General features: G+C 36.6%; 2 protein-coding genes and 1 long non-coding RNA gene across 3 annotated transcripts in view; 2 read left to right on the forward strand and 1 right to left on the reverse strand.

Annotated features, from left to right (window-relative positions):
• LOC127836325 (serine/threonine-protein kinase Nek3-like) overlaps positions 1-26000 on the reverse strand; it is a 58325-nt gene that overhangs the window by 20527 nt on the left and 11798 nt on the right. The window lies entirely within an intron of this gene.
• Positions 143-20389, forward strand: LOC127836328 (SPRY domain-containing protein 7-like). Its single transcript, XM_052362907.1, has 5 exons — positions 143-371; positions 12167-12283; positions 15431-15591; positions 18034-18136; positions 19529-20389. Exons 1-5 carry the CDS (start codon positions 266-268, stop codon positions 19624-19626), a joined length of 585 nt encoding a protein of 194 aa, XP_052218867.1. The 5' UTR covers positions 143-265; the 3' UTR covers positions 19627-20389.
• LOC127836329 (uncharacterized) lies at positions 388-5763 on the forward strand. Its single transcript, XR_008028715.1, has 2 exons — positions 388-987; positions 4591-5763. It is a non-coding gene; the product is annotated as an uncharacterized LOC127836329 (long non-coding RNA).

Here is a 26000-nt window from a genome sequence, read left to right on the forward strand (position 1 = left end):
TGCAAGTATCGTGTATAAAAGTTCTAACGTGAAATATATCGTATAAACTTTGCAAAAATAGTCAAAGCAGTTTTATAATTTACCGCCCTACCTCTTCCAGAAGAGTATTTAGAAAAATTACTACTTCCGGTGAATGTACAAAATCTCTATCGCTGAACGCGGGTTGGCAGTGTCAAACAATCACAATGAGCGTCTGTTCATGCGGATGAAATTCAACACATAAATTTCTATACAATTATTGGTATTCATGTAAATTTCTGCCATCATGGCAGACGCTTTCTGTTGTTTAAGGCGGTTATTTGGTGGTTCAAGTCCTGGTCATATTAAACTGCAAGAACTTCCTTCTGTTCAGTTAGATCCGACAAATATCGGTAGGACTGTGTTGACATAAATTAAAGGCTACACTTCACTTACTTATTTTATTAGAAAAAGGTTTGTTTTAATTGAACACTAATAAGTCTGTTACAGCATGTGTGAGCATACAAGGTCTTAAACATATACGTTACACATTACCTTACCCAGGTTTTTCTTTTAGGTGCCCCAGTCTTTAAAGGGGTGTGGTTCTTCTTGAATACATACACAACGTTCAGCTCAAAGTTCTTCCTGGCTGATAAGGACTTTTTCAACATGTAAAAATTATGTACAAGTGAGTTCATTGAACCTAATACGTTGTAACAAACACAATACCTGTTACCATCAACATCAATTTGTGTGTCAGTTGTATAGAAATGCTCAAAATAAAATCGTGATAAAAAGAATTATCAAACCAAGTTTTGAAATGATAATTTGATATATCCAAAGACCTATCAATATACAAAGATTGGTAACATCCATCAGACCAATAGAAATTATCGGAAATTCGAGCGGCGGAATCGAGATCTAGATCACGTGACATCAATCGAGCAGACGACGCCATTTAGAAGCCGAGTCGTGTAAACAATTGCCATCATCGTTATCGTTTTCACACCTGTCTTTATTGACTTTAAGGTTAGTATTATCGAATATCAATTAACCACCCATCGCTGTATTGTATCAATAAGTGTAAACGTCAATAATTAATCTAATTACGATGTAACTGTGCAGATAATTTGGTTATTATATCGCTATATTGAAATACAACGTAGTGGCAAGCGGGTGGGGGAAGGTTTCGCAAATCAGCTTCTTTCGACTAGTTTCCATAGTCATTTACGAGTAAGCTTAAAACAACTGAAAACTAAATAATGTCTTGAATGTATTTAACTTAATGTCTTCGCCATAAAAAGCCTTTGTTATAAATTTATATAATGTTCGTTTTTCAACTTTTTGTGAAAGAGTATTTAATATAAAAAAAACACACACACACAGTACATATCTGTTGAGTGTAAATAGAAATTAAACAAATTGCAATATTCAGTTATTTTTTGGATAACAGACAGTAATTTCAAGCATAGATTTATTTATATTGAGAATGATTTATTTTTTGTTGTAAAACATATACTTGAAATTTAAGTTAATGTTCTGAAAGTTTTTTTGTAGTTGCAGTTTTGCATGCAAATACCTCAGAAATATATTTGCCGCCTTTTTGTATAACTTTGCTGTTTATGGATAGATTTGGTTCATTTTGGACTTATTTCGTTTCATGTTCATATTGCTACATTGGTAGAATAAACTCATAGCACTATATTTAGTACACACTTGAATATCTCTTCTTGTAAGACATATACTTAAATGTTTCGGACATTGAAACATTGAGACGGGAAGACTTCAAAAATAGCTTGGACGCCTTTTTGTATAACTTTGCTATTTGTGGATAGATTTGTTTCATTTTGGACTTATTTTGTTTCATTTTCATATTGCTACATTGGTAGACTGAACTCTTAGCACTATATTTAGTACACACTTGAATATCTCTTCTTGAAAGACATATACTTAAATGTTTCGGACATGTACACATTGAGAAGGGAAGACTTCAAAATTAGCTTGGACGCCTTTTTGTATAGCTTTGCTATTTGTGGATAGATTTGGTTAATTGTAGACTTATTTTGTTTCATTTTCATATTGCTACATTGGTAGACTAAACTCATAGCACTATATTAAGTACACACTTGAATATCTCTTCTTGAAAGACATATACTTAAATGTTTCGGACATTGAAACATTGAGAAAGGAAGATTTCAAAAAAAGCATGGACACCTTTTTGTATAACTCTGCTATTTGTGGATAGATTTGTTTCATTTTGGACTTATTTTGTTTCATTTTCATATTGCTACATTGGTAGACTGAACTCTTAGCACTATATTTAGTACACACTTGAATATCTCTTCTTGAAAGACGTATACTTAAATGTTTCGGACATGTACACATTGAGAAGGGAAGACTTCAAAATTAGCTTGGACGCCTTTTTGTATAGCTTTGCTATTTGTGGATAGATTTGGTTAATTGTAGACTTATTTTGTTACATTTTCATATTGCTACATTGGTAGACTAAACTCATAGCACTATATTTAGTACAGACTTGAATATCTCTTCTTTTAAGACATATACTTATATGTTTCGGACATTGAAACATTAAGAAGGGAAGATTTCAAAAATAGCATGGACGCCTTTTTGTATAACTCTGCTATTTGTGGATAGATTTGTTTTATTTTGGACTTATTTTGTTTCATTTTCATATTGCTACATTGGTAGACTAAACTCTTAGCACTATATTTAGTACACACTTGAATATCTCTTCTTGAAAGACATATACTTAAATGTTTCGGACATGTACACATTGAGAAGGGAAGACTTCAAAATTAGCTTGGACACCTTTTTGTATAGCTTTGCTATTTGTGGATAGATTTGGTTAAATGTAGACTTATTTTGTTTCATTTTCATATTGCTACAGTGGAAGACTAAACTCATAGCACTATATTTAGTACACACTTGAATATCTCTTTGTGTAAGACATACACTTACATGTTTCATACATTTACACATTGAGAAGGGAAGACTTCAAAAATAGCTTGGACGCCTTTTTGAATAACTTTGCTATTTGTGGATAGATTTGGTTAATTGTAGCCTTTTTTTGTTTCATTTTCATATTGCTACATTGGTAGACTTAACTCATAGCACTTAATTTAGTGAACACTTGGATATCTCTTCTTGTATTACATATACTTAAATGTTTCGGACATGCATGCGTGTAGTGTCATCCCAGATAAGAATGGTCAGTCCGACAGGCCAATTAGGGGTGACCATTTTCGCTTTAAATTAATATTTGGATTATAAAGGACCACACTTAACGCACACGCATTAATCTCATTTTTCCCAGAGGTTTCTCTGATATTGTCATAATAAGATTGTTTTGAGCTTGTAAAATGTTTGTTTTACTTCAATATGTTTTGCTTATTAAGGACTGAAGGACTTATTTCAATAAAATCGTCTTGAGAATTTTGCGAGTATATTTTGAATAAATGTGCACTTTTACACTCTTTTCAAAGTAAACAAATAACTAAATTAAAAAAAATCATTTGGCTTTGATCATTGAACCGGAAAAAAACACATCGCGTCTAATGCATAATCAGATAAATAAAACAAACGTCAGCATATGCATGTAACAACATTCGATATGGAGGTAAAAAGTGGATTTAACAGGACACAATAAGAAAGATGGTCTCGCTGGTTCAGTGAACTCTGATCTTCACAAAGGTTGTAATAAAACCTTTCCAATCAAATACGCCTATTGAAGGTTTTCTTACATTGGCAATCAGCGATTAAAACGAATTTAGTCAAATAAGAAAATAAAATGTCTCTTTAAAAGTATTGTTAACAATACCAATACTAAAGTTTTATGGTGCTAAGTGAATAACAATGCATGCGTAATTTTAAATGTCGATTCAGCAGACGGTTCATCCAGTGGGTATAATTTCCGATCAAACAGATATTACATGTAAATGAACTATAAAACATAAGTTTCGGACCAGGATAAAAGATCGGCCTTTGAAATGTTTACACTTTATAACAATGTTGATTTTAAATTATATGTAGTGGTTGATCCTCGTAGATTGCATTTTATGATACAATTTCCTCTTTATTAAAAGCAACGCTTTGTTATATGGTACGAGCGAATCGGAGCGATATGTCTTTGCGAAACACCGTTATGGTTTATTGAAATCTGTGTTATATTGTTTTAACCTTGGTCAATAGTAAGTTGCGTCAATTGCTTATTCATCAATAATTTAAAAGCGCAGGCCTAACCATTAAGTATTTAATAAGTAACCTTTGCTAAAAATCATGAATCGTCAGAATTTCTTCTACAATTATTACTGCAAATATGTTTCTTCTGCTACTGCTGCTTTGCTGCTACAACTACTACTTCTTCTACTATTTATAAATATTTCTTCTTATGCTTCTGCTAAACATGAAAAACAAAACTGTTTATTGTGAATAAATGAATAAGTTCTGTTCTCATTTTTGTTTAAGAGGATACTAATGTTATTATTACGATTAGTATGTGGACGATTATTATTACATGTTCATACTTCAAATTCTCTCACGCATACTTTATGTTGATGAAACCATATCTGCACATATAATATGTACATTTATATGAACATTTATTTTTTGCAGGATGCTGTGGAAGAAACGCAGTAAGGGCTTTTGTACACAGAAGTACCTATGGAAAATACCTGCTCTATCGAAGAAAAAAACCCTGCTCTATCGGGATTGTCAAATGATTCATGTTCTGGCAACAGTCCAACATGTAGTAATGTTTATGTCCAAACCTGTGATGAGGGGAATACTGTGTTCGTTTAGATGATGATTCAGGGTTGCTGAATACAGGATTCATTGATAATGGTCCAGACATAATGAACCTGGAAGATGAGACGGACATTTTGAATTGTGGATTTTTGGAAGACTTTGAACAGAATGCAAATGGGAGAACGACACTAAATCATCAGGAATGTGACATTGAGGAGGTGGAGGTTGATTGTGTTGACTTTTTAAAACTACAGACTGAAGTTCAGGAAAATATCAGTCAGGATTTCATGGTTCGTAAAGACAGAAGCAAATTGACATTGATGCAGATGTACTCGCACGGTGATGCTGCCTCCGTAAAACTGTCCATAGAGGTGCACTCTGACTTCAAATGCAATTTGTTCGTGCATAGAAAACCAGTAACTCGTAGTCATGTCATTTGGACAGATCTGCCATTGTTAATTGACAGGGTTTCTGTGATAATGGAACTTTGTAGGAGACTTGCTGTGAACTCTTTCTGTAGTCTGCAGCTGCAAGAAGTAATTAATATGAATAAACTATATGTATTAGACTTGACCGTATTTATTTTGTTTTTATCTGTACAGATCTTGCAAAGTATCCACGTTGGTCACCTGTTTAACACAAAAATGTTACAGAAATGTTGTTCTTTCATTATATGAATCTCGTTCTGAGAAAATTGGACATAATGTTTTTGCGTAAATTGTCATTCCAGATTAGCCTGTGCAGTTCATACAGGCTAACCAGGGACGACACTTTTCGCTTATATGACATTTTTCGTTTAAATAAAGTCTCTTCTTAGTAAAAAACCAATTAAGGCGTAAAGGGTCGTCCTTGATTAGCCTTGGTGGACTGCAAAGGCTAATCTGGGATGAAACTACGCACAAGCATTATGTCCAGTTTTCTCGAAACGCCACTCGTGAAATGAAACATTTCTTCAATAAAAAGGTATTTCGTTAATTTATTATTAACTGTTGTGTAATGTTGTATGTTGTTAAATATGCTATTAAACTATCAAATAATTTACATGCGTTTTTTCGTTTGTTAATTCTATGCAACGTTTACCCTCGATGGGGGATACGTTCTGCTTAGGTACTACGGTATACTTTTGCTCAATGCAATTCAGCATGGACACCTTTTATTGCTTTTAACGTATATAATAATTTGAATGTCTACAGAGAATTTAAATGTGTGCGTAAGGCTACAAAATGCGAAAGAAGCATAGGAAAACAGGGCTTAAGTTATTTACGTAAAAAGTCCGTTTTTCCAAAGACGTATCAGTATATTGTTAGGTATTTAATTTTTCCTGTTTTCCTTACTTTAATGGTCTATTTCCTAAAACAAGAACTATTTTAATAACCGCTGTTTCGACTTCTGAATTTTAAAGAGATACATGGAAACCCGTTATAGCGTACCTTTGAGATTTGTGTCATGCTTTTTCAAGACGTGACCCCGGAACCCGGAAATACTTTTATACTCCATTTTGCACTCTGGACAAATATAAATTGCAATTTGCTTCCCATTTGAATTATCAATAGCATCTTCGTCTGCTGTATATTCTCCTAAAATTTCATCGAGGTCTAAATCATCATCCCATGAAAAAAAATCGGTTTTGTTATATTTTGCCATGTGAATATGGTGTACATGAAAAATGATATGATATTCTTATGTTAAAACTAATACGTTTGTAGGAATGTTGTGTAGGTTAACCCGGGGGTCTGTCCCGGGGTCACGGGGCCTTATTTTGGGAAATCATGTTAAAAAAGGTGCGAAATCTGTCAACCTAATATGCAAGTGTACTAATCTGACACCTGTTGAAGCTACACTGGCCTGCTAACTTCCCGAGATTCTCCTTCAGTAGACGTTCAACTGGCGCCGGTTTTAATCTAAACTACCGTGAATGCTCCTTCAATATGTCTGAAAAGTGATTTAAATAACAAGAATTTTTAACTACTCGTTTCGTTTTATTACAATATTCTAGGCGTCTTCTTTGTTTAATCTCGGATCTTAAATAAACATGTTTATTAATAGATCAATGAATCTCTACGGAAATATCCACCAATAAACATTGTTTAAGGATAGATCTGTGCTACTAATAACTACAACAATTACTAATGTGTCATAAGATTTTTCTTTTTAGCGTACATACAATATTTCCCGCATGCATGACTGCAAAATTGGACGCTTATTTGACTTAAAATTTAGAATAAATAATTTTTGATGATTCTTTGAACCGATGAATTAGTGACATTAAAATTAATTAAATAATTTTATTACCATAAAGATTATTTTTATTGCATCGGTCATTTAATTATTAAAGCAGTATTCTGTACCACCAAAGACACCAGCAAGTTACGTTCATTTGATTTGATAACCGTTCATATTTTGCGAATCAATCGACACGTTACTGACGATCTCGTTACAGACGAACTATTCGTTGTACTTTGCCTTTGGCCACGTGACTAAATCTCGTTCCCTCCGGGAGAAAATCCGCGATAACCCGATAACGCTTATCTTTGTATATTGATAGGTCTTTGGATATATCATATGGAGGTTCTGGAGATAGACAATGTATTTTGATTGTTTGATTAGAAAAAAGATCTAGGTCGTGGAAGATTCTGGAGATATTCAGTAGCATTTTTTAAATTCAAAACACTTGGAATTGTCCATTTCAAAAACGTATACATTTTCACTAACCCTTGACGTGTTTTAAACTTTGGATTAATATCGCTATTATGGGAGCACACCATATCACTTAAGATGTTTTAATTTGCACATTAGTGATATATTTATGATCTGTTTCTGTTTATTTATGCCACATAATAGTTTATGTTGCTAATACTACTGATTCAAGTGCGGCCTGGATTCCAGGCGGTCAGCATACATGCCAGACGTCTAGTCCAAATAATTAGACGTAAGCTACCCCGCTTACGTCTAAACGGCTACCGTCGTTTTCCTATAGCAAATTGAGTTCAACTAAAACTTCAGTTTTTCTCGTTAAATCTTTGCTAATGCATAAAATTATCATTAATTAGACATATATGTGAGCGATTACCTCTTAAATGTGTAAAAATTGTGCTTTTAAACCACTTATGTACATTTTTAAAAATAAACATACACAACACACTTCGTGTGTTTGTCGTTTATAGAATTACATTGAATTATCTTGAACGAAATTATTTTTTGAATAGGTTACACATAACCAATTGTTGTTGTACAACAAACCACATCACTTTTTAGCTTTCTGTACTCTTAAATTAAATGGAACCTATATGTGTGTGTTAAAACTACCAGTTGTATCACGGAGTGTATATTGTTAGGAGATGAATCGAGTATTTGACCCTTACTGTAGTAAATTCAATCTTATGCAAAAACTATTCATCCGATTTTATTGGTTTATACGTTATCTTGTTGCTTATTAATTCCTCTTTCAAAAATATACGTTTTAGTATATTCCCGTTGTTATTAATGGATTTATAGCGAGATAAACACAAGAAATACACATTTTATGTTTTACCACCGCGCGTTTTGCCGTATTGTGGCTATCGATTTTGTACAATTAGCGTACAGCGAAGCGCCGAGGTTATACATTTTGATGTACCCACTCACGTCTTTTGTTGAATTATAGTTTAATTTCTCGGCCGATTTTGACAAATTATATATCATTAGAAAGCTTACGTTACGTAGTAAACAGATATATAAATATATATTAAGTTTTTCTTCTGATTTCGACAGCCCGGCGAGTTATAACTTTAACTTTTTCAAATATCATACCGTTTTGGAGTTTTAGAATCTAGATTTACGGTTGACATGTAAATGAAAGTGTCGCTTTAACTATTTTCCGTGTCTTATTAAGCCGCGAATCGTTTGCTAAAAACAGTTAACAAAAAGGGCTACACGTTCTAATTCTTAATGAAATACAAAAATAAGTATAACATAATTAATAACGTCCATAAACACACACAGCAAGATCAAAGTTTTAATGGAAAACTAATATGACATTCCACGTAAATTATTATTTTCGTCTAAATCGAATACTATACATAGAGAAACAATGTATTTATAACCGACCAATGAGGTAACATTATGCAACTTTCAATTTACACAGTGCTATATGGCAACAATATGGAATTTGAACAGTGGTAGTGTTTTAAGGTCTGGACTATCATTACTTGTAAGTTTGTATAAACATTTTTCTAATGCAATTAGTAAAATAATGTTTATATTTTATGTTTAATAATTTATTGCATGATTATTCTGTGCTGTTATATGAATTTGATACCGTTAAAGCTTCCGACATGAATTCATGTCGGAACGATGCTATTGCAAAATAACGTTAAACGATATGAGGTCGATGTAAATCGACCTCATATTTATAGGAGTAGCCAGACGTCCCGATCTTGGCGGGACAGTCCTGTTTTTCGTGTGTTTGTCCGGGTGTTCCGATGTGACACAATTTGTCCCGACATTCGTACAAAACAACACAATGTTCTATAAGGTCACAATAAAATTCGCTATTCAAGCGCCGTCTGGCTTAAATAACCATCGCTAATCCCTTTATTGCCCCTAATTAACAAACCATAACTACTAGTCGAGTGATCCAGTGTTGTTTTTGCCACCTTATCAGTGCTCTATCGGCAAATTATTGATTTTATCGGGCATTCACACCATGGTCTTTATATTATAGGGGTCGCTAATTGCTAGCAATAGATGCATCATAGTGAATTAAAGCCGACTGCATTTGGCCCAAATTAAGTCCAAAGATTCTATTACGCGGTATTCTGTGTATTATACCAGCTGAGGGTAAAAAACCTGTAAAACCACCAGTTTTGTGTATCAAACAAATTGAGCGCTGACCAATACACATTGAAGTTTGATATAAATTTACTTTCATTTTTTGACTGATTTTCAGAATATAATTTGTACCTATTGCATCAATATAAATTTAGAGTTAATTGATGATTGGTTGAATAAAAACAGTGCTCGATGCGTGCACATTGCATTGAACAATTACACATGCCTTTGTCCCAAATTGAAGTCAAATAGAGGCATGCCCTACATTTTACGTTATGGATTCATCTGCATAGTGCACATGTGTGTTTACTTCCGGAAAATGGAGAACGTCTGTGTTCATGAAATTCGTAAACGATTGATCGTTTTAGGTGTCCCGCTTTTTGGGAAAATGTCCCGACATTTTGAATGGAATGTCCCGATTTGGACTGAAAATTTCTGGCATGTATGGCGGTGAGTTTACATGACGAAAAAAGTCCTTATCAGTTGCAACTCCCAATGACCCAGAGAGTAAAAAGCTGGGAGTTTGATTATTGCAATTAGAAAGGGATGTTAATCATGATGGACCGTCCCCTCATAAAATATTTATAGGTGACAAAAACATTGTGTGTTTTTGCTCTCTCAATAGACATTCAGATCTAATGTAATTTATTTGCATGCAGATCTACATCAACATTTTTTTACTTAATTATTGTTTAAAGTGTTCCCTCCGTATTTGCCTTAAACATTTGTTTGGGAAAGACTTCGGAACTCTGACATTTATAACAAAACTGTCAGTCTTCATGTCTGACAAAAAAAATGAATATGTTAAACTTTGTTTTGGTTGAAAATAAAAGAAATAAGGAATATGTAAAAAAATACAGACTGGTTTGTGTTTATTTTACTTCGATAGATTGTTGAACTGGTGGTGACGTAAAAAGAACTCAAAGTGCAATACTTAAAACCAGCCAAATATTTCACCTTGTTTCATGATCTGGTGACACAACAGGGTTTTATTGGTTGAATTGCATTTGAATGGTTTCATCAGTGTGAATGTCATAGTGTAAAAAATTAATACTATAAAAGGTATTTTCTATTGTTTGGTTAAAAAGAACAAAGTCTGGTAAAATCTGGTGAGGTTTGGTAAAGTTTTAAAGTTATTGGACCTTATTATTATTGGGTATGTATACAATCAATCAAACAAAAAGGTTGGTTATGGAAGTGGTGAATACATTAAACAAAAGTTTTTTGATAGAAAGCATTGACAGTGGTGTAATGAAAATGGAAGCATCCTGTTTTTCCAATTTCTAATTGATAGCTTAATTTTTAGGGCAAAGATAAAGTTCGCGTTTCATTTGGCTAATATTGACGTTATTGTGTAAAAAAATCCACTTCAGGGGCAATGCTACAACTTGATTGATTGCAACTTAGAAATAACATCTGTAAATTGTAATAATTTTCAGGGAAGTGATGATCATTTGTGCTCTGTTTTTTTAGTTGAAATAAGAAATGAGCTTTCATGTCAGCATTTTCACGAAGTCTTTATAGCACTTTAATTGATTGCACCAGGCAGTGTTTATAAAGCAATACAATCTTTACATACCATCACCCCCCCCCCCCATTCAAGCTCCCAAGTAAAGGGACATGAAGGCCTGCATAACCTTCATGTTGTAATATCCCTGAGTAAGAACAGTTCAACCACTTTCGGTTTTCTAGGTTGGTAGAGAGCTGCACAAGTGTCCTGGTGGATGGGGGTGCTAGTCCTATGCCGGGTGCATTTTCTTCACCCTTGTATAAACTTTTTTTTGACAAGCACATGGTCTAAATCTGTATAAGGACCAAACAATAGAAATGTATTTTTACTTATATTTGGTCACATTTTAGTGAGTATAATAGCAAAACAATCATATTCACAGTCATGTAAAACTAATTATAATGATTAAAAAACATATTGGTATTCGCTACATTGAAAAGTATTTGCAGGATACAAATTGCCACTAATAGTAAGCTCACATAATGGAGACAATTATTTATTGAAAGTAATGTTCTTTTTTCAAATATTTTGCTAGATCATTACATTCGACTATATCAGTTGTTTATAAAAGCTGTGATGTTTAAACAAATGTTAGCATAAATTTTACAAAAACAATTTAATGTATACCATTATAGCATTATGCTTGCATTAAACAGTTACATAATGAATGACAGGTAACTAACTTGCTTTGAAATAGTTAACCCATTCCAAAGAAATATGATATCAGTATGTATAGAATTATACCCCATCCCCTAACAAAGTAAGTACTAGTATGTATACTAGCATTTCAATGGGCATCTGTCTGTCGTCTGTCTGTCTGTCTGTAAGAATTTAAATTTCAATAACATAAATGGAATACTTATAAATTAGTTTGTTTGTTCACAGTAGGATTAACCCTTTCAGTGCGGGAACCGAATTTTAAAGGCATTTGCAAACAGTTTGGATCCAGTTGAGACGCCACAGAACGTGGCGTCTCATCAGGATCCAAACTGTTTGCTATTCTGATAGTATTCTTTGAAAAAAAATCGAAGAAAATGCTAATTTTAGAACTTCAGCAGACGACAATTTAGCAGACGACAAATTTCCCAGCATTCAAAGGGTTAATATTAATAGATCATTCTGCAGGTTCTGAGGTGGTGATAGTGAAGAACGGTAAGCGGCTATGCGGTACGGGGGCTGCCTTCTCCAACGCTCCTATCAACCAAGACAAAGCCTACTTCGAGGTCAAAGTTCAGTCCACAGGTATTATATGGGCAATCACTTTTGTGGCTGTGGTTTGGTGTTGTTGTTAATAATGATGATGATTCATGATGTAGATGAAAAAGAATAATAACGGGATGAGGATGATGATACCAGTTCCAGTCCATTGATTTTTGGTGAAGTTAAAGGCCTTATACTTCGAAATTATATTTTTTGGACATAATTTTCAAAATGCTTTCAGATATTTAGCTGATTTTGGGTATGTAACTTTACCAACATGACTTACAGATGAAGTGTGAGTTTTGTTCTGGTTCATTGATTTTGAGTTTTGTTCTGGTTCATTGATTTTTGGCAAAGTTATGAGCCTTGGACAATTTTCTGACAAACAGCTGCGGTGGGGCTTCAAAGGGCATTAGGGGGCATAACAGCTGTGGTGGGGCTTCAAAGGGCATTAAGGGGCATTGACAAACAGCTGTGGTGGGGCTTCAAAGGGCATTAGGGGGCATTGACAAACAGCTGTGGTGGGGCTTCAAAGGGCATTAGGGGGCATTGACAAACAGCTGTGGTGGGGCTTCAAAGGGCATTAGGGGGCATTGCGTTTGACAAATAGCTGTGGTGGGGCTTCAAAGGGCATTAGGGGGCATTGCGTTTGACAAATAGCTGTGGTGGGGCTTCAAAGGGCATTAGGGGGCATTGCGTTTGACAAACTGCTGTGGTGGGGCTTCAAAGGGCATTAGGGGGCATTGCGTTTGACAAACAGCTGTGGTGGGGCTTCAAAGGGCATTAGGGGGCATTGCGTTTGACAAATAGCTGTGGTGGGGCTTCAAAGGGCATAAGGGGGCATTGCGTTTGACAAATAGCTGTGGTGGGGCTTCAAAGGGCATTAGGGGGGCTTTGCGTTTGACAAACAGCTGTGGTGGGGCTTCAAAGGGCATTAGGGGGCATTGCGTTTGACAAATAGCTGTGGTGGGGCTTCAAAGGGCATTAGGAGGCATTGCATTTGACAAACAGCTGTGGTGGGGCTTCAAAGGGCATTAGGGGGCATTGCGTTTGACAAACAGCTGTGGTTGGGCTTCAAAGGGCATTAGGGGGCATTGGGCTTGACAAATAGCTGTGGTGGGGCTTCAAAGGGCATTAGGGGGCATTGCGCTTGACAAATAGCTGTGGTTGGGCTTCAAAGGGCATAAGGGGGCATTGCGCTTGACAAACAGCTGTGGTGGGGCTTCAAAGGGCATTAGGGGGCATTGCGTTTGACAAACAGCTGTGGTGGGGCTTCAAAGGGCATTAGGGGGCATTGCGTTTGACAAATAGCTGTGGTGGGGCTTCAAAGGGCATTAGGGGGCATTGCGTTTGACAAATAGCTGTGGTGGGGCTTCAAAGGGCATTAGGGGGCATTGCGTTTGACAAACAGCTGTGGTGGGGCTTCAAAGGGCATTAGGGGGCATTGCGTTTGACAAATAGCTGTGGTGGGGCTTCAAAGGGCATTAGGGGGCATTGCGTTTGACAAATAGCTGTGGTGGGGCTTCAAAGGGCATTAGGGGGCATTGCGTTTGGCAAACAGCTGTGGTGGGGCTTCAAAGGGCATTAGGGGGCATTGCGTTTGACAAATAGCTGTGGTGGGGCTTCAAAGGGCATTAGGGGGCATTGCGTTTGACAAACAGCTGTGGTGGGGCTTCAAAGGGCATTAGGGGGCATTGCGTTTGACAAATAGCTGTGGTGGGGCTTCAAAGGGCATTAGGGGGCATTGCGTTTGACAAATAGCTGTGGTGGGGCTTCAAAGGGCATTAGGGGGCATTGCGTTTGACAAACAGCTGTGGTGGGGCTTCAAAGGGCATTAGGGGGCATTGCGTTTGACAAATAGCTGTGGTTGGGCTTCAAAGGGCATTAGGGGGCATTGCGCTTGACAAACAGCTGTGGTTGGGCTTCAAAGGGCATTAGAGGGCATTGCGTTCCACAAACAGCTGCGGTGGGGCTTCAAAGGGCATTAGGGGGCATTGCGTTTGACAAACAGCTGTGGTTGGGCTTCAAAGGGCATTAGGGGTCATTGCGTTTGACAAACAGCTGCGGTGGGGCTTCAAAGGGCATTAGGGGGCATTTCGTTTGACAAACAGCTGCGGTGGGGCTTCAAAGGGCATTAGGAGGCATTGCATTTGACAAACAGCTGTGGTTGGGCTTCAAAGGGCATTAGGGGGCATTGCGCTTGACAACAGCTGTGGTTGGGCTTCAAAGGGCATTAGGGGGCATTGCATTTAACAAACAGCTGCGGTGGGGCTTCAAAGGGCATTTGGGGGCATTTCGTTTGACAAACAGCTGTGGTTGGGCTTCAAAGGGCATTAGGGGGCATTGCGTTTGACAAACAGCTGTGGTTGGGCTTCAAACGGCATTAGGGGGCATTGCGTTTGACAAACAGCTGTGGTTGGGCTTCAAAGGGCATTAGGGGGCATTGCGTTTGACAAACAGCTGTGGTTGGGCTTCAAAGGGCATTAGGGGGCATTGCGTTTGACAAACAGCTGTGGTTGGGCTTCAAAGGGCATTAGGGGGCATTGCGTTTAACAAACAGCTGTGGTTGGGCTTCAAAGGGCATTAGGGGGCATTGCGTTTGACAAACAGCTGCGGTGGGGCTTCAAAGGGCATTAGGGGGCATTGCGTTTGACTAACAGCTGTGGTTGGGCTTCAAAGGGCATTAGGGTGCATTGCGTTCCACAAACAGCTGTGGTTGGGCTTCAAAGGGCATTAGGGGGCATTGCGTTTGACAAACAGCTGTGGTTGGGCTTCAAAGGGCATTAGGGGGCATTGACAAACAGCTGTGGTTGGGCTTCAAAGGGCATTAGGGGGCATTGCATTTGACAAACAGCTGTGGTTGGGCTTCAAAGGGCATTAGGGGGCATTGCATTTGACAAACAGCTGTGGTTGGGCTTCAAAGGGCATTAGAAGGCATAACAGCTGTGGTTGGGCTTCAAAGGGCATTAGGGGGCATTGCGTTTGACAAACAGCTGTGGTTGGGCTTCAAAGGGCATTAGGGGGCATTGCGTTTGACAAACAGGTCTTTTTTATGTATAAGATACTTCCTGCAAACGAAAAATTCCATAAAATCGGACTTCACAGGCTAATATCGGACAACACATTACCCACATGCATTAAGCCCAGTTTTTCCAGAAAGATGCTAAGTTATATTTGTTCTGTTGTCAGGTGTGTGGGGTGTAGGCCTAGCAACCAGAAAATGTGGTGTAAACAAGGTGCCCCTTGGAGACAACGAGGAGGCGTGGGTGCTGAGGCATGATGGTAAACTGTACCACCGCAATGAGGAGAAGGGGATGCTGTCCCAGGTCCCGCAGGAGGGAGACATCGTGGTAACAAATCCTTTTGATTATCTGGTTTTGTTTACAACAATAGTGAACTATTTTATATGAAATAAAATAAATAGATAAAGTTCAAAAATAGTTTTGAAATATTAGTTTGGGGATTAATGGCCAAACAGTGAGTTACAATACAATTGAATACATGTCCCTTGGAAGCCTTTGGAATGGTTCATGCAAAAGCTCTGGGGGTTTAAACCTGTTTTAAAAGTAATTTAATAATGATACTATAATAGTGTCTTAAAATATCACTTTTAGTGTATAAGTAATATAATTTTAAGTGGAGTAAATGACAAGAAGAACTTCATTTTAGATTTCATTATAACATGTTTATTGGCGCACAAAAAAATCGTCACAAGTGTTTGTTTACTTTGCCTGTCCACAGTATCAATCGTCCATTGCTCAAAGGTCAAAAGTCAGACCTAAAATTAAATGGTCATATATGGGCATTATGCAGGTTGTCCCACCTATAAATTTATCCTTGAGTCTTGTTCTGAGAAAACTGGACATAATGCATGTGCCTAAAGTGTCGTACCAGATTAGCCTGTGCAGTCCACACAGGCTAATCAGGGAAGACACTTTCCGCTTTTATGACATTTTTCGTTAAAATGAAGTCTCTTCTAAGCAAAAATTCAACTTAGGCGTAAAGTGTCGTACCTGATTAGCCTGTGCGGACTGCACAGGCTAATCTGGGATGACACTTTACGCACATGCATTATGCCCAGTTTTTTCAGAACAAGACTCCATTTATCATGCAGTTTGATATACATACCTTACCATGAATGATCAACATCATGCAATGACTTATTAGAACAGTTAAACACATCTCTGCACAAATTACCCACACATAGAGGTCTTGCCCAAGCATGTGTCTATTTCCCCCATGTCAAAATCCCATTTAGAAGTCTAAGGTCAAATTTAGATTATACCTACCTTGAACATTGTTTTAAGGAGATAAAGATTAATATCAATTGAATACTTACAAGCCTTTTTTGACAAAAGGCTGGATAAATTTAATTAAACTCTTTTTATTTAAGCTCAATATAATTGTAATCCTTAGGCTTATCAAGTCCATTTACTGGTTAGAACCTGTATATGGTGTCTTGTGGGGGTTGATCTAAAGACCTCTCTTAGAGATAGGATCAAACTCCTGATCTCCCTATTGCTAGGTGGACACCATAATCACTATGCCACGGCGACCTCCCTATTTCTAGGTGGACACCATAATCACTATGCCACAGCGACCTCCCTATTGCTAGGTGGACACCATAATCACTGTGCCACGGCGACCTCCCTATTGCTAGGTGGACACCATAATCACTATGCTACGGCGACCTCCCTATTGCTAGGTGGACACCATAATAACTATGCCACGGCGACCTCCCTACTGCTAGGTGGACACCATAATAACTATGCCACGGCGACCTCCCTATTGCTAGGTGGACACCATAATCACTATGCCACGGCGACCTCCCTATTGCTAGGTGGACACCATAATCACTATTCCACGGCGACCTCCCTATTGCTAGGTGGACACCATAATCACTATGCTACGGCGACCTCCCTATTGCTAGGTGGACACCATAATCACTATGCCACGGCGACCTCCCTATTGCTAGGTGGACACCATAATCACTATGCCACGGCGACCTCCCTATTGCTAGGTGGACATCATAATCACTATTCCACGGCGACCTCCCTATTGCTAGGTGGACACCATAATCACTATGCTACGGCGACCTCCCTATTGCTAGGTGGACACCATAATCACTATGCCACGGCGACCTCCCTATTGCTAGGTGGACACCATAATCACTATGCTACGGCGACCTCCCAATTGCTAGGTGGACACCATAATCACTATGCCACGGCGACCTCCCTATTGCTAGGTGGACACCATAATCACTATGCTACGGCGACCTCCCTATTGCTAGGTGGACACCATAATCACTATGCTACGGCGACCTCCCTATTGCTAGGTGGACACCATAATCACTATTCCACGGCGACCTCCCTATTGCTAGGTGGACACCATAATCACTATGCTACGGCGACCTCCCTATTGCTAGGTGGACACCATAATCACTATGCCACGGCGACCTCCCTATTGCTAGGTGGACACCATAATCACTATGCCACGGCCACCTCCCTATTGCTAGGTGGACACCATAATCACTATGCCACGGCGACCTCCCTATTGCTAGGTGGACACCATAATCACTATTCCACGGCGACCTCCCTATTTCTAGGTGGACACCATAATCACTATGCCACGGCGACCTCCCTATTGCTAGGTGGACACCATAATCACTATGCCATGGCGACCTCCCTATTGCTAGGTGGACACCATAATCACTATGCCACGGCGACCTTTTGAATGAAAATATTTCCAGCAGGCATTTAGTATCTTTAATTTTACTCTATCCTGCATTTCAGGGCCTAACATATGATCACGTGGAGCTGAATTTCCGGCTGAATGACAAACCCATGAATATCCCCATGACGGGCATAAAAGGCACAGTGTATCCTGTATTCTATGGTAAGCACAGTGTATCCTATATTCTATGGTAGGCACATGGTATCCTATATGCCATGGTAGGCAGTGTATCCTATATTCTATGGTAGACACAATGTATCCTATATTCCATGGTAGGCTCAGTGTATCCTATAGTCTATGGTAGGCACACTGTATCCTTTATTTCATGGTAGGCTCAGTGTATCCTAAATTCTATGGTAGGCACAGTGTATCCTATATTCCATGGTAGGCACCTTATATCCTATATTCTATGATAGGCACATCGTATCCTATATTCTATGATAGGCACATCGTATCCTATATTCTATGATAGGCACATCGTATCCTTTATTCTTTAAAAGGCACATTGTATCCTATATTCTATGGTAGGCACATCGTATCCTATATTCTATGGTAGGCACAGTGTAACTCTGACTTGTAATTGAACAGAATTATGCCCCTTTTTGTACTTGCAAAATTGAGAATAATGTTTGAGTACAACTTATTCATTTATTAATACAGCTACACATGTGTATTACATTTGTACATATGTGCTCAAGGTGAAGGTAACTTTTACTAATAAACATAATAAACAAGCAAATCTTTCTGCTCATTTACTAAAGTCACAGAGTTTTGTGTTTAACCCTTACAGTGCGGGAACCGAGTTGTGAAGGCCTTTGCAAACAGTTTGGATCCAGATGAGACGCCACAAAACGTGGCGTCTCATCTGGATCCAAACTGTTTGCTATTCTGATAGTATTCTTTGAAAAAAAATCGAAGAAAATGCTAATTTTAGAAATTCTGCAGACGACATTTTAGCAGACGACAAATTACCCAGCATGCAAAGGGTTAAATTGGTGTGCATGTAGCTGAAATGTATACCTTTTTTGGGGCATGCAGTTATTTACATTACATTTATTACTTACATTACAATGAAAATCTATTTTTGTGGCAAGGCCATGTTTCTTTTGGTAATCTAAAGGTTAAGGTTTAATTTTGCATGTAACAGTACTTATATAAGAGTTACAGATATTTACCATCAAATAGTTATGATTTGACAGTCATTATATTTAGAAAATGTATGTTACATTATCAAAGAGGGCAAATAGTCAAAGGCACTGTCTTGGGACAGCATTTGTTATTGAGCATTTACACAAATTAGAGTGTTGAATATTATTACATCTCTCTAAATTGATGAGTTTATTACAGTCATTTTTATTAACAGCATAAACAATAATCCATAAACATATGTCCTATATTTCTTGTGAAGAAGTAACCTATACAAAGTGGAGACTTATTCTGAAAGAACAAAGATTGGTTATTGCTCACATACAAATATTATGTACACAGTTTGTTTACCTGTAATTTATAAAATTTTGCACCACAAAATGCAAAAAAAGTGTTTTCTGTTTATAGTCGATGATGGTGCGACGCTTGATGTGCAATTTAACAATTTCTACTACACAGTCCCAGATGGGTACGACAGCATCATGATAGAACAGAGGTTATTATAGCATTGATTTTATATATACCAGTACTAGTGTATAGCTGTACTTGTGAATTGTAAATGACTGTTAGTAGCATTTCAGTGCTGTTTCATTGTACAGAATGTAAATGTCAATTGATCAATGTTTTGATTTGAGTGTGAAAGTATGAATTTTATTGGGTTGTAGGTAGCATCAAAGATCTATTGATCTTTTATTGAACTGTTAACCGTATAATTGAACTATTGGTTGTTGAAGCACAGATGGAGATCTTGACCAAGCTTTCCACAGTTTTCATGACATTCTAATTACTAGTAATTGTTAATATTAATATTGCAGAGATAAAAACTGCCTTTTTGGAGGCCACCATTTTTGACAAACTTAAACACATTTTCCCATGGAAATCTTTTATAATTATGTTATCTTTCATTCATTTTATGTTGTTGATTTGTTTACATGTATATGAAATCATAAGTGTCCGTTCTTTTTAGGAAATGCATCTTTTTTATACTTATGTATATCATAATGTGCCACTTGATATAAGATATAAGTGAATATGATAACTCTTGAGTTGAAGCTGTCATCACCACAGTAGATTCTTGTTCTATAACATATGTGTAACTGTATGCATCAACAATTGGAATAAACCATGTTAATATAAGTTGATTGAGAAATTTTAAATCTGAAGTATCTTAAACTATGTTTACCCTTTCTCATGATAAGTGTTTGTAAGTTTAAATTTAAACCACTGTCTTAATTGAATATGAATTAAATGTGTATTGGTGTATAGACATACCGCTTATACGAGTTAAACAGTTGTAATACATTTGATCTAATGTAATTCGTTTGTAGTCTACATTAAATGAAATATGGATATTTATACCTACAAATATATTATGAATGAGAGATAAATGTCTTTTTTTCTATGACCATTTGTATCTGTACTATTCACCAAATACTCTTAGCTCTCCTACTCATTCATTTGTTGGCGATGGCATCTTGGAAAATGGTTTGATTAAGGTGAACATCTCTATATTAATTTTTCTATTTCAAGTATCCATTTGAAACTTCACACATGCAAATTTCGCGAATCGTTTTAAATAATGTATTTCCAGTTTGGAATGAAATATTTTAATTGGGCCATGATCTGTGAAATAAGGGTTTAATGCATGTGTAAAGTGTCGTCCTAGATTAGCCTGTGCAGCCCACACAGGCTAATCAGGGACGACACTTTCCGCTTTTATGATATTATTCGTTTCAAGAAAGTCTGTTCTTAGCAAAAATCAAGTTTAAGCGAAAAGTTTCGTGCAGTCCGCACAGGCTAATCTGGGACAACACTTTTCGCACATGCATCAAATCCCCTTTTCACAGAGCACGGCCCAATTATATTTGTGTTTACTTAGTAGGCTGTTCTAGCGTGTGATTGCATTTGGGGGCAGATGCTGGTCAATGTCACTCAGTCACTAAAATCTTTCAAAAGTTTCAGTTTGAATGACTTCACTTTGGATGAAGGTATTTTGTTGGCGACCTATCAGGTGACTGCATTTGGGGACTCTCGGATCATTTGAATTGGTATTACAAATAGAAAATACAGTTAACTAAATTACTTGACTTTGCTTTGAGATATAGTACTGAAATTTGTTGTGCAATTAGCGTATATACACACATGGCTTGGATTGCATTTTGAGCTACTAAGATCAAGGTGACGGTCACAGATGCTAAATTAAGAAAACCATTTCCGTTTATGAACTGGGGTGTAGATGGTGGTTTAATGTGTAGGTATCTTATATGCATTCCGTGCTAGGGATTGCACATTTATAGTATTAAAATTAAGGAATTGGCACAGTGGTGAAACTATAGTTTTGTAGCATGGCCTCGTTTCTTGTAATCTGAAATGTTCATGTATACACCGAATTGTGTAATTAGTACAAATTTTCACCATCAAATATGTCTGCACAATCACGTTCTTGTGACTGTTAGATAACGTACATCATGGTTTGAAAGTGGAAAAATAGTGAGCATGCTGTATTGGCACAGCTATTTTTAGATCGACTATTATATATGAAATATATATAGTGTAGCTATCCTACTCCCCTGGTGTCAGCGTTAGCGTGAGCGTGCGCGTGAATCACCATGATTCCCAAAAATACCATGCTTTTTTGAGTAGTGACACGTGCGTATTTTCGAATAGTGCCACGTGCGGACTGCAATATCAGCAGCATGCCGTTCACAGATGTAGGTATTGGTCCAATTTAGACGAATCAGTTTGAATAAAAATGGACAAAAGTAACAGATTTGCCTAGTAAACATATTTAGTATCAAAAGCTTTCAATTAGCAGCTGTCAAAATCAGAGGTTCTTTTCTTGATGACATGTAACATCATCGCTCAATAGCCGAGCTGTATTTTGACGTCTCGAAATTAAATCAACGATATCTATATAGCAGCATATTGATTAAAAGACGTGTTGTTAGATCAATATTTGGGGATCTCAAAATGAAATCAACAATATATATATAGCACAATACTAATAATAACAGGTGGTGTTCAGGTGGTGTTCTCTACTAATAATAACAGGTGGTGCTCTCTCTCTCTCTCTCTCTCTCTCTCTCTCTCTCTCTCTCTCTCTCTCCTCTCTCTCTCTCTCTCTCTCTCTCTCACACTCTCACTCTCTCTCTCTCGAATCGCGTTCTGAGAAAACTGGGCATAATGCATGTGCGGAAAGTGTCGTCCCAGATTAGCATGTGCAGTCCGCACAGGCTAATCAGGGACGACACTTCTCGCTTTTATGATAATTTTCGTTTTAATGAAGTCTCTTTTATCAGCAAAAAATCCAATTTAGGCGGAAAGTGTCGTCCCTGATTAGCCTGTGCGGACTGCACAAGCTAATCTGGGACGACACTTTACGCACATGCATTATGCCCTTTTTTCTCAGAACACGACTCATATATACATACGTTTCAAGTTGATACCACTTAAACTTTTCAAAATGTGCTCTGGACAAATGTATAAATAAACCAAAGTTCAATAATTATAAACAAATATTGAAGCTATATATATATATATTAGTTCTTGTGCAATGAGAGCTACAAATATATAAAGTTTAAAGTTGATACCTCTTTTAGTGTGCAACATACGTTCCGGACAAAATTTAATTACTCAAATATGGGAGTAAGAGGAACGGTTATTGTCCATGGCCCTTTTTTCCAATGAGATAAACCAACCTTTTAAGGTTACATAACCCCAATCCGGAACTCCTGTTTGCAGGGTTACATGCAGTCACCTTGATACTAAGCACACATTGTTCAGCGCATGCTGCCTAGGATTTGTAAAATACATTGCAAATGGTACGTTTTGGTATCAAATTGAAGGTATATTTGTAAGCAATAAGAAAAAAAAGCCATTTTTGTGCTCTACTTTTTCTGTTGATGGTTCCCGGCTTTGAAAGTAGGTCATACTATTTGAGCCCAAAATGGCCGCCTCCACAGGTGTCAAAATCGATTCTAAGGTGAATATTTTGAGTTACAGCGTATAGAATTTAATGACATGCTTTATTTTCAAAAGATTATGCATTTATCTTTTCAATGATGTATAATGACAAACTGATTATTTGCTTGATCATGGTAAAAATTGATATCGAACTTCAACTATTTTATATGTAATATAAAAGGAAATTAATTGCGCATACGTAACCTTAGGTTTAAAGTTGACACCTTTTTGATTTTGAGATTTGGTCAAAGCAAAATGTAAAGGCAAAAACTGACTAAGTGCATGATATTTTAAATAGAAGATATTTGTTTGATTTGGTGGGATATCGTTTTTGACGATGCTGCGAAGCAGCTCGTCTAAGTTATCATACCATGAAAAAATTCTTCACAATGGCGACCTATGTAAAAGACCGAGCCGGTCCGATTGAGATAGCTAGATTTTTCTAATCGGCAAACCTCTCTGATTATCATTGATAAAGGTAAAGGAAGCTCAGCTATAATTAGGACAGCATATTCTGGGGAAAAGACTAAATAATAGTTTGCAAACGTTAATTTTAAATCAGTTATATTCAATCTATTTTCTGTTTATAGATCAATGAAACAACTATGCATTTTCTGTATTGTATTGGACATTTGTGGTGATTCTGTAAATGAATTGCGAATGAAAACGTGTATAATTAACGTTTAACGCGTTCATGAGTGTAAAGAAAACGAATTAATTCGAACCTGCAATTTGTAAACGTTATAGCGAGTATGGTATATAAACAGCATAATAGCCGCATGACATCTATGAAACTCGGTCGTATGCGTGCTCTCTCATTTTGCATATTTAATAAACATTTCAAACAGAAATTACAGAGCCACATCAGTGCACACACTATGTTTGATAATTTATTCGTTTGTTATATTGTTTGCTGTTTTTAACACATATTAGGTTATATCGCGGAGATTTAGTTAACCTTACCATGTGTTCATGGGCGAACTCACGTATTCAAGTCGTATTCGACTATGTGCTCATACCTACTTTTGGGAATCATCGTGAAATTATTGCCGTACTTAACAAACAAACATGCCTAAGCTTATTGAATTAGAGAAAACACAATAATCAATTGAGAAAAATTATATGTTTATGCACATGGGCATGTGAAATCACGACCGTACACATAAACTCATTAACTTAGGAAAGGAAACAACGAAATATAAAGTTTGGTATGATATACATGTGAAATTAAAGAGCGTGGTGTAATTAAAGAGCATGTCAAGTTTTGAATATATCTGCTACGTAACGTTATGTTATAACCCACAAACGGTTTACTGTAACAGAACGTTTTTTTAAGATAAGTGGTACAGAAAATATACGTCGAATATCTTTTAAAATACATTTCTTGTTATATTTGATCGAGAATGTAACTCGCCTGCCTGTTTCGCTTAATGGGTCAAGTTCCCCACGGATACTACTTCCCCGTACCCCCAACTTTTTTTTCGTACCCAAAATGTTTCGTACCCAATTTGTTTCGTACCCAATTTTTTTTCGTACTCAAATTTTGTTTTGTACCCAATTTTTTTTTCGTACCCAATTTTTTTTTCGTCACCATTTTTTTTCGTACCCATTTTTTTTTGCAAATTTTGTGTACCAAAAATGTTCGTACCCTTTTTTTCGTACACAAAATTTTCGTACCCAAAATTTTCGTACCCACATACACAATTGTGGTGATGTAGATTATCTTAAATTGATGCTTTTATATCCATCCTCTTCAAAAGCATCGTCACACCAGTACTGTCAGTTACTTTGATTTTATTCACGACTTTATTCACAACTGATTCTAGAAAATATTTTTTTCTATGATCACGAGTGAATTAAAATCGATTTTCCCACGAATCCAATAAATTTTCTCTTTATTTTATGCTAAAAAATAATCTATGCTCAAAAATGATTATTTTTGAATTTGGGTTTAATGATCATTGAAATACATGTACTTAGCCATATCAACAACTAAATCAAAGTGTTCATTATCTCCCAAACTATGGTGGTTGACAAAACAATCGTTACGTTTCAGTCAACAGTTATGGACTTGTCATCCTTAGTATTGTGTTGGTGGTCATTTGAACGCCATGTTAAATGTATGTGTGATTTAATAAACTGACACTATGTCTGACGATCTGAATGTGTTCTTTGCCGCCGGAAACCAAGGTATAGACACCAACATCATCAAATTTAAGTGGATAGTAACATACTTCTGATCAGTAAAAGGTTTTATCGGCAAAGTGATGAACCGTAAAAAAAAGATTAAAAAAAAAATAAAGGGCATCCGATGACATTTCTTTACGGCCTAAGTTAATTTGGCGGACAATCTAGAAAGGACATTACAATTTTCAGTGAACAATGCAAGATAAAAACAATCAAAATTACAATTTTATTTATTTAATTGAAGGACATGTTTCAAATCAATAAAGTGGTGTTGCGGTAGTTTTGGTTATTTTTCTTCCATTATAGATATTATTGAAAATTTGCCTGTTAATACTTTAAAATACCATGAATGCAATGAAATAGGGTTACCACAATTACGCATCATGCCTATTTGCATTAAAACTGCTACATTTCTACTTGTGTCAAAAATATATAATAACCGATAAGATTTGAAACAGGCAACTTTCGGTAGTTTGTAAGCTTGGGCGCACTAATTTTGATTTACTGAAAACAACCATTATAATGAAAATGCAGTAGATTACATTAAAGTTGAGAAATCGTGTGTTCATAATTTCTATTCGACCGATACAAACCGTGCTATTTTAGAAACATATCTGAGATTAAGAAAAGTTCTTATTTTCATAATTTTGCCGAACTTCTTAAATGTACTTCTGTTCTCATCATATAACAACATTATAAATAATAGTCACCGCGCTATACTAGTACTTGA

Source organism: Dreissena polymorpha, chromosome 6 (genome assembly GCF_020536995.1).
Source record: "Dreissena polymorpha isolate Duluth1 chromosome 6, UMN_Dpol_1.0, whole genome shotgun sequence".
NCBI lineage: Eukaryota > Metazoa > Mollusca > Bivalvia > Myida > Dreissenidae > Dreissena > Dreissena polymorpha.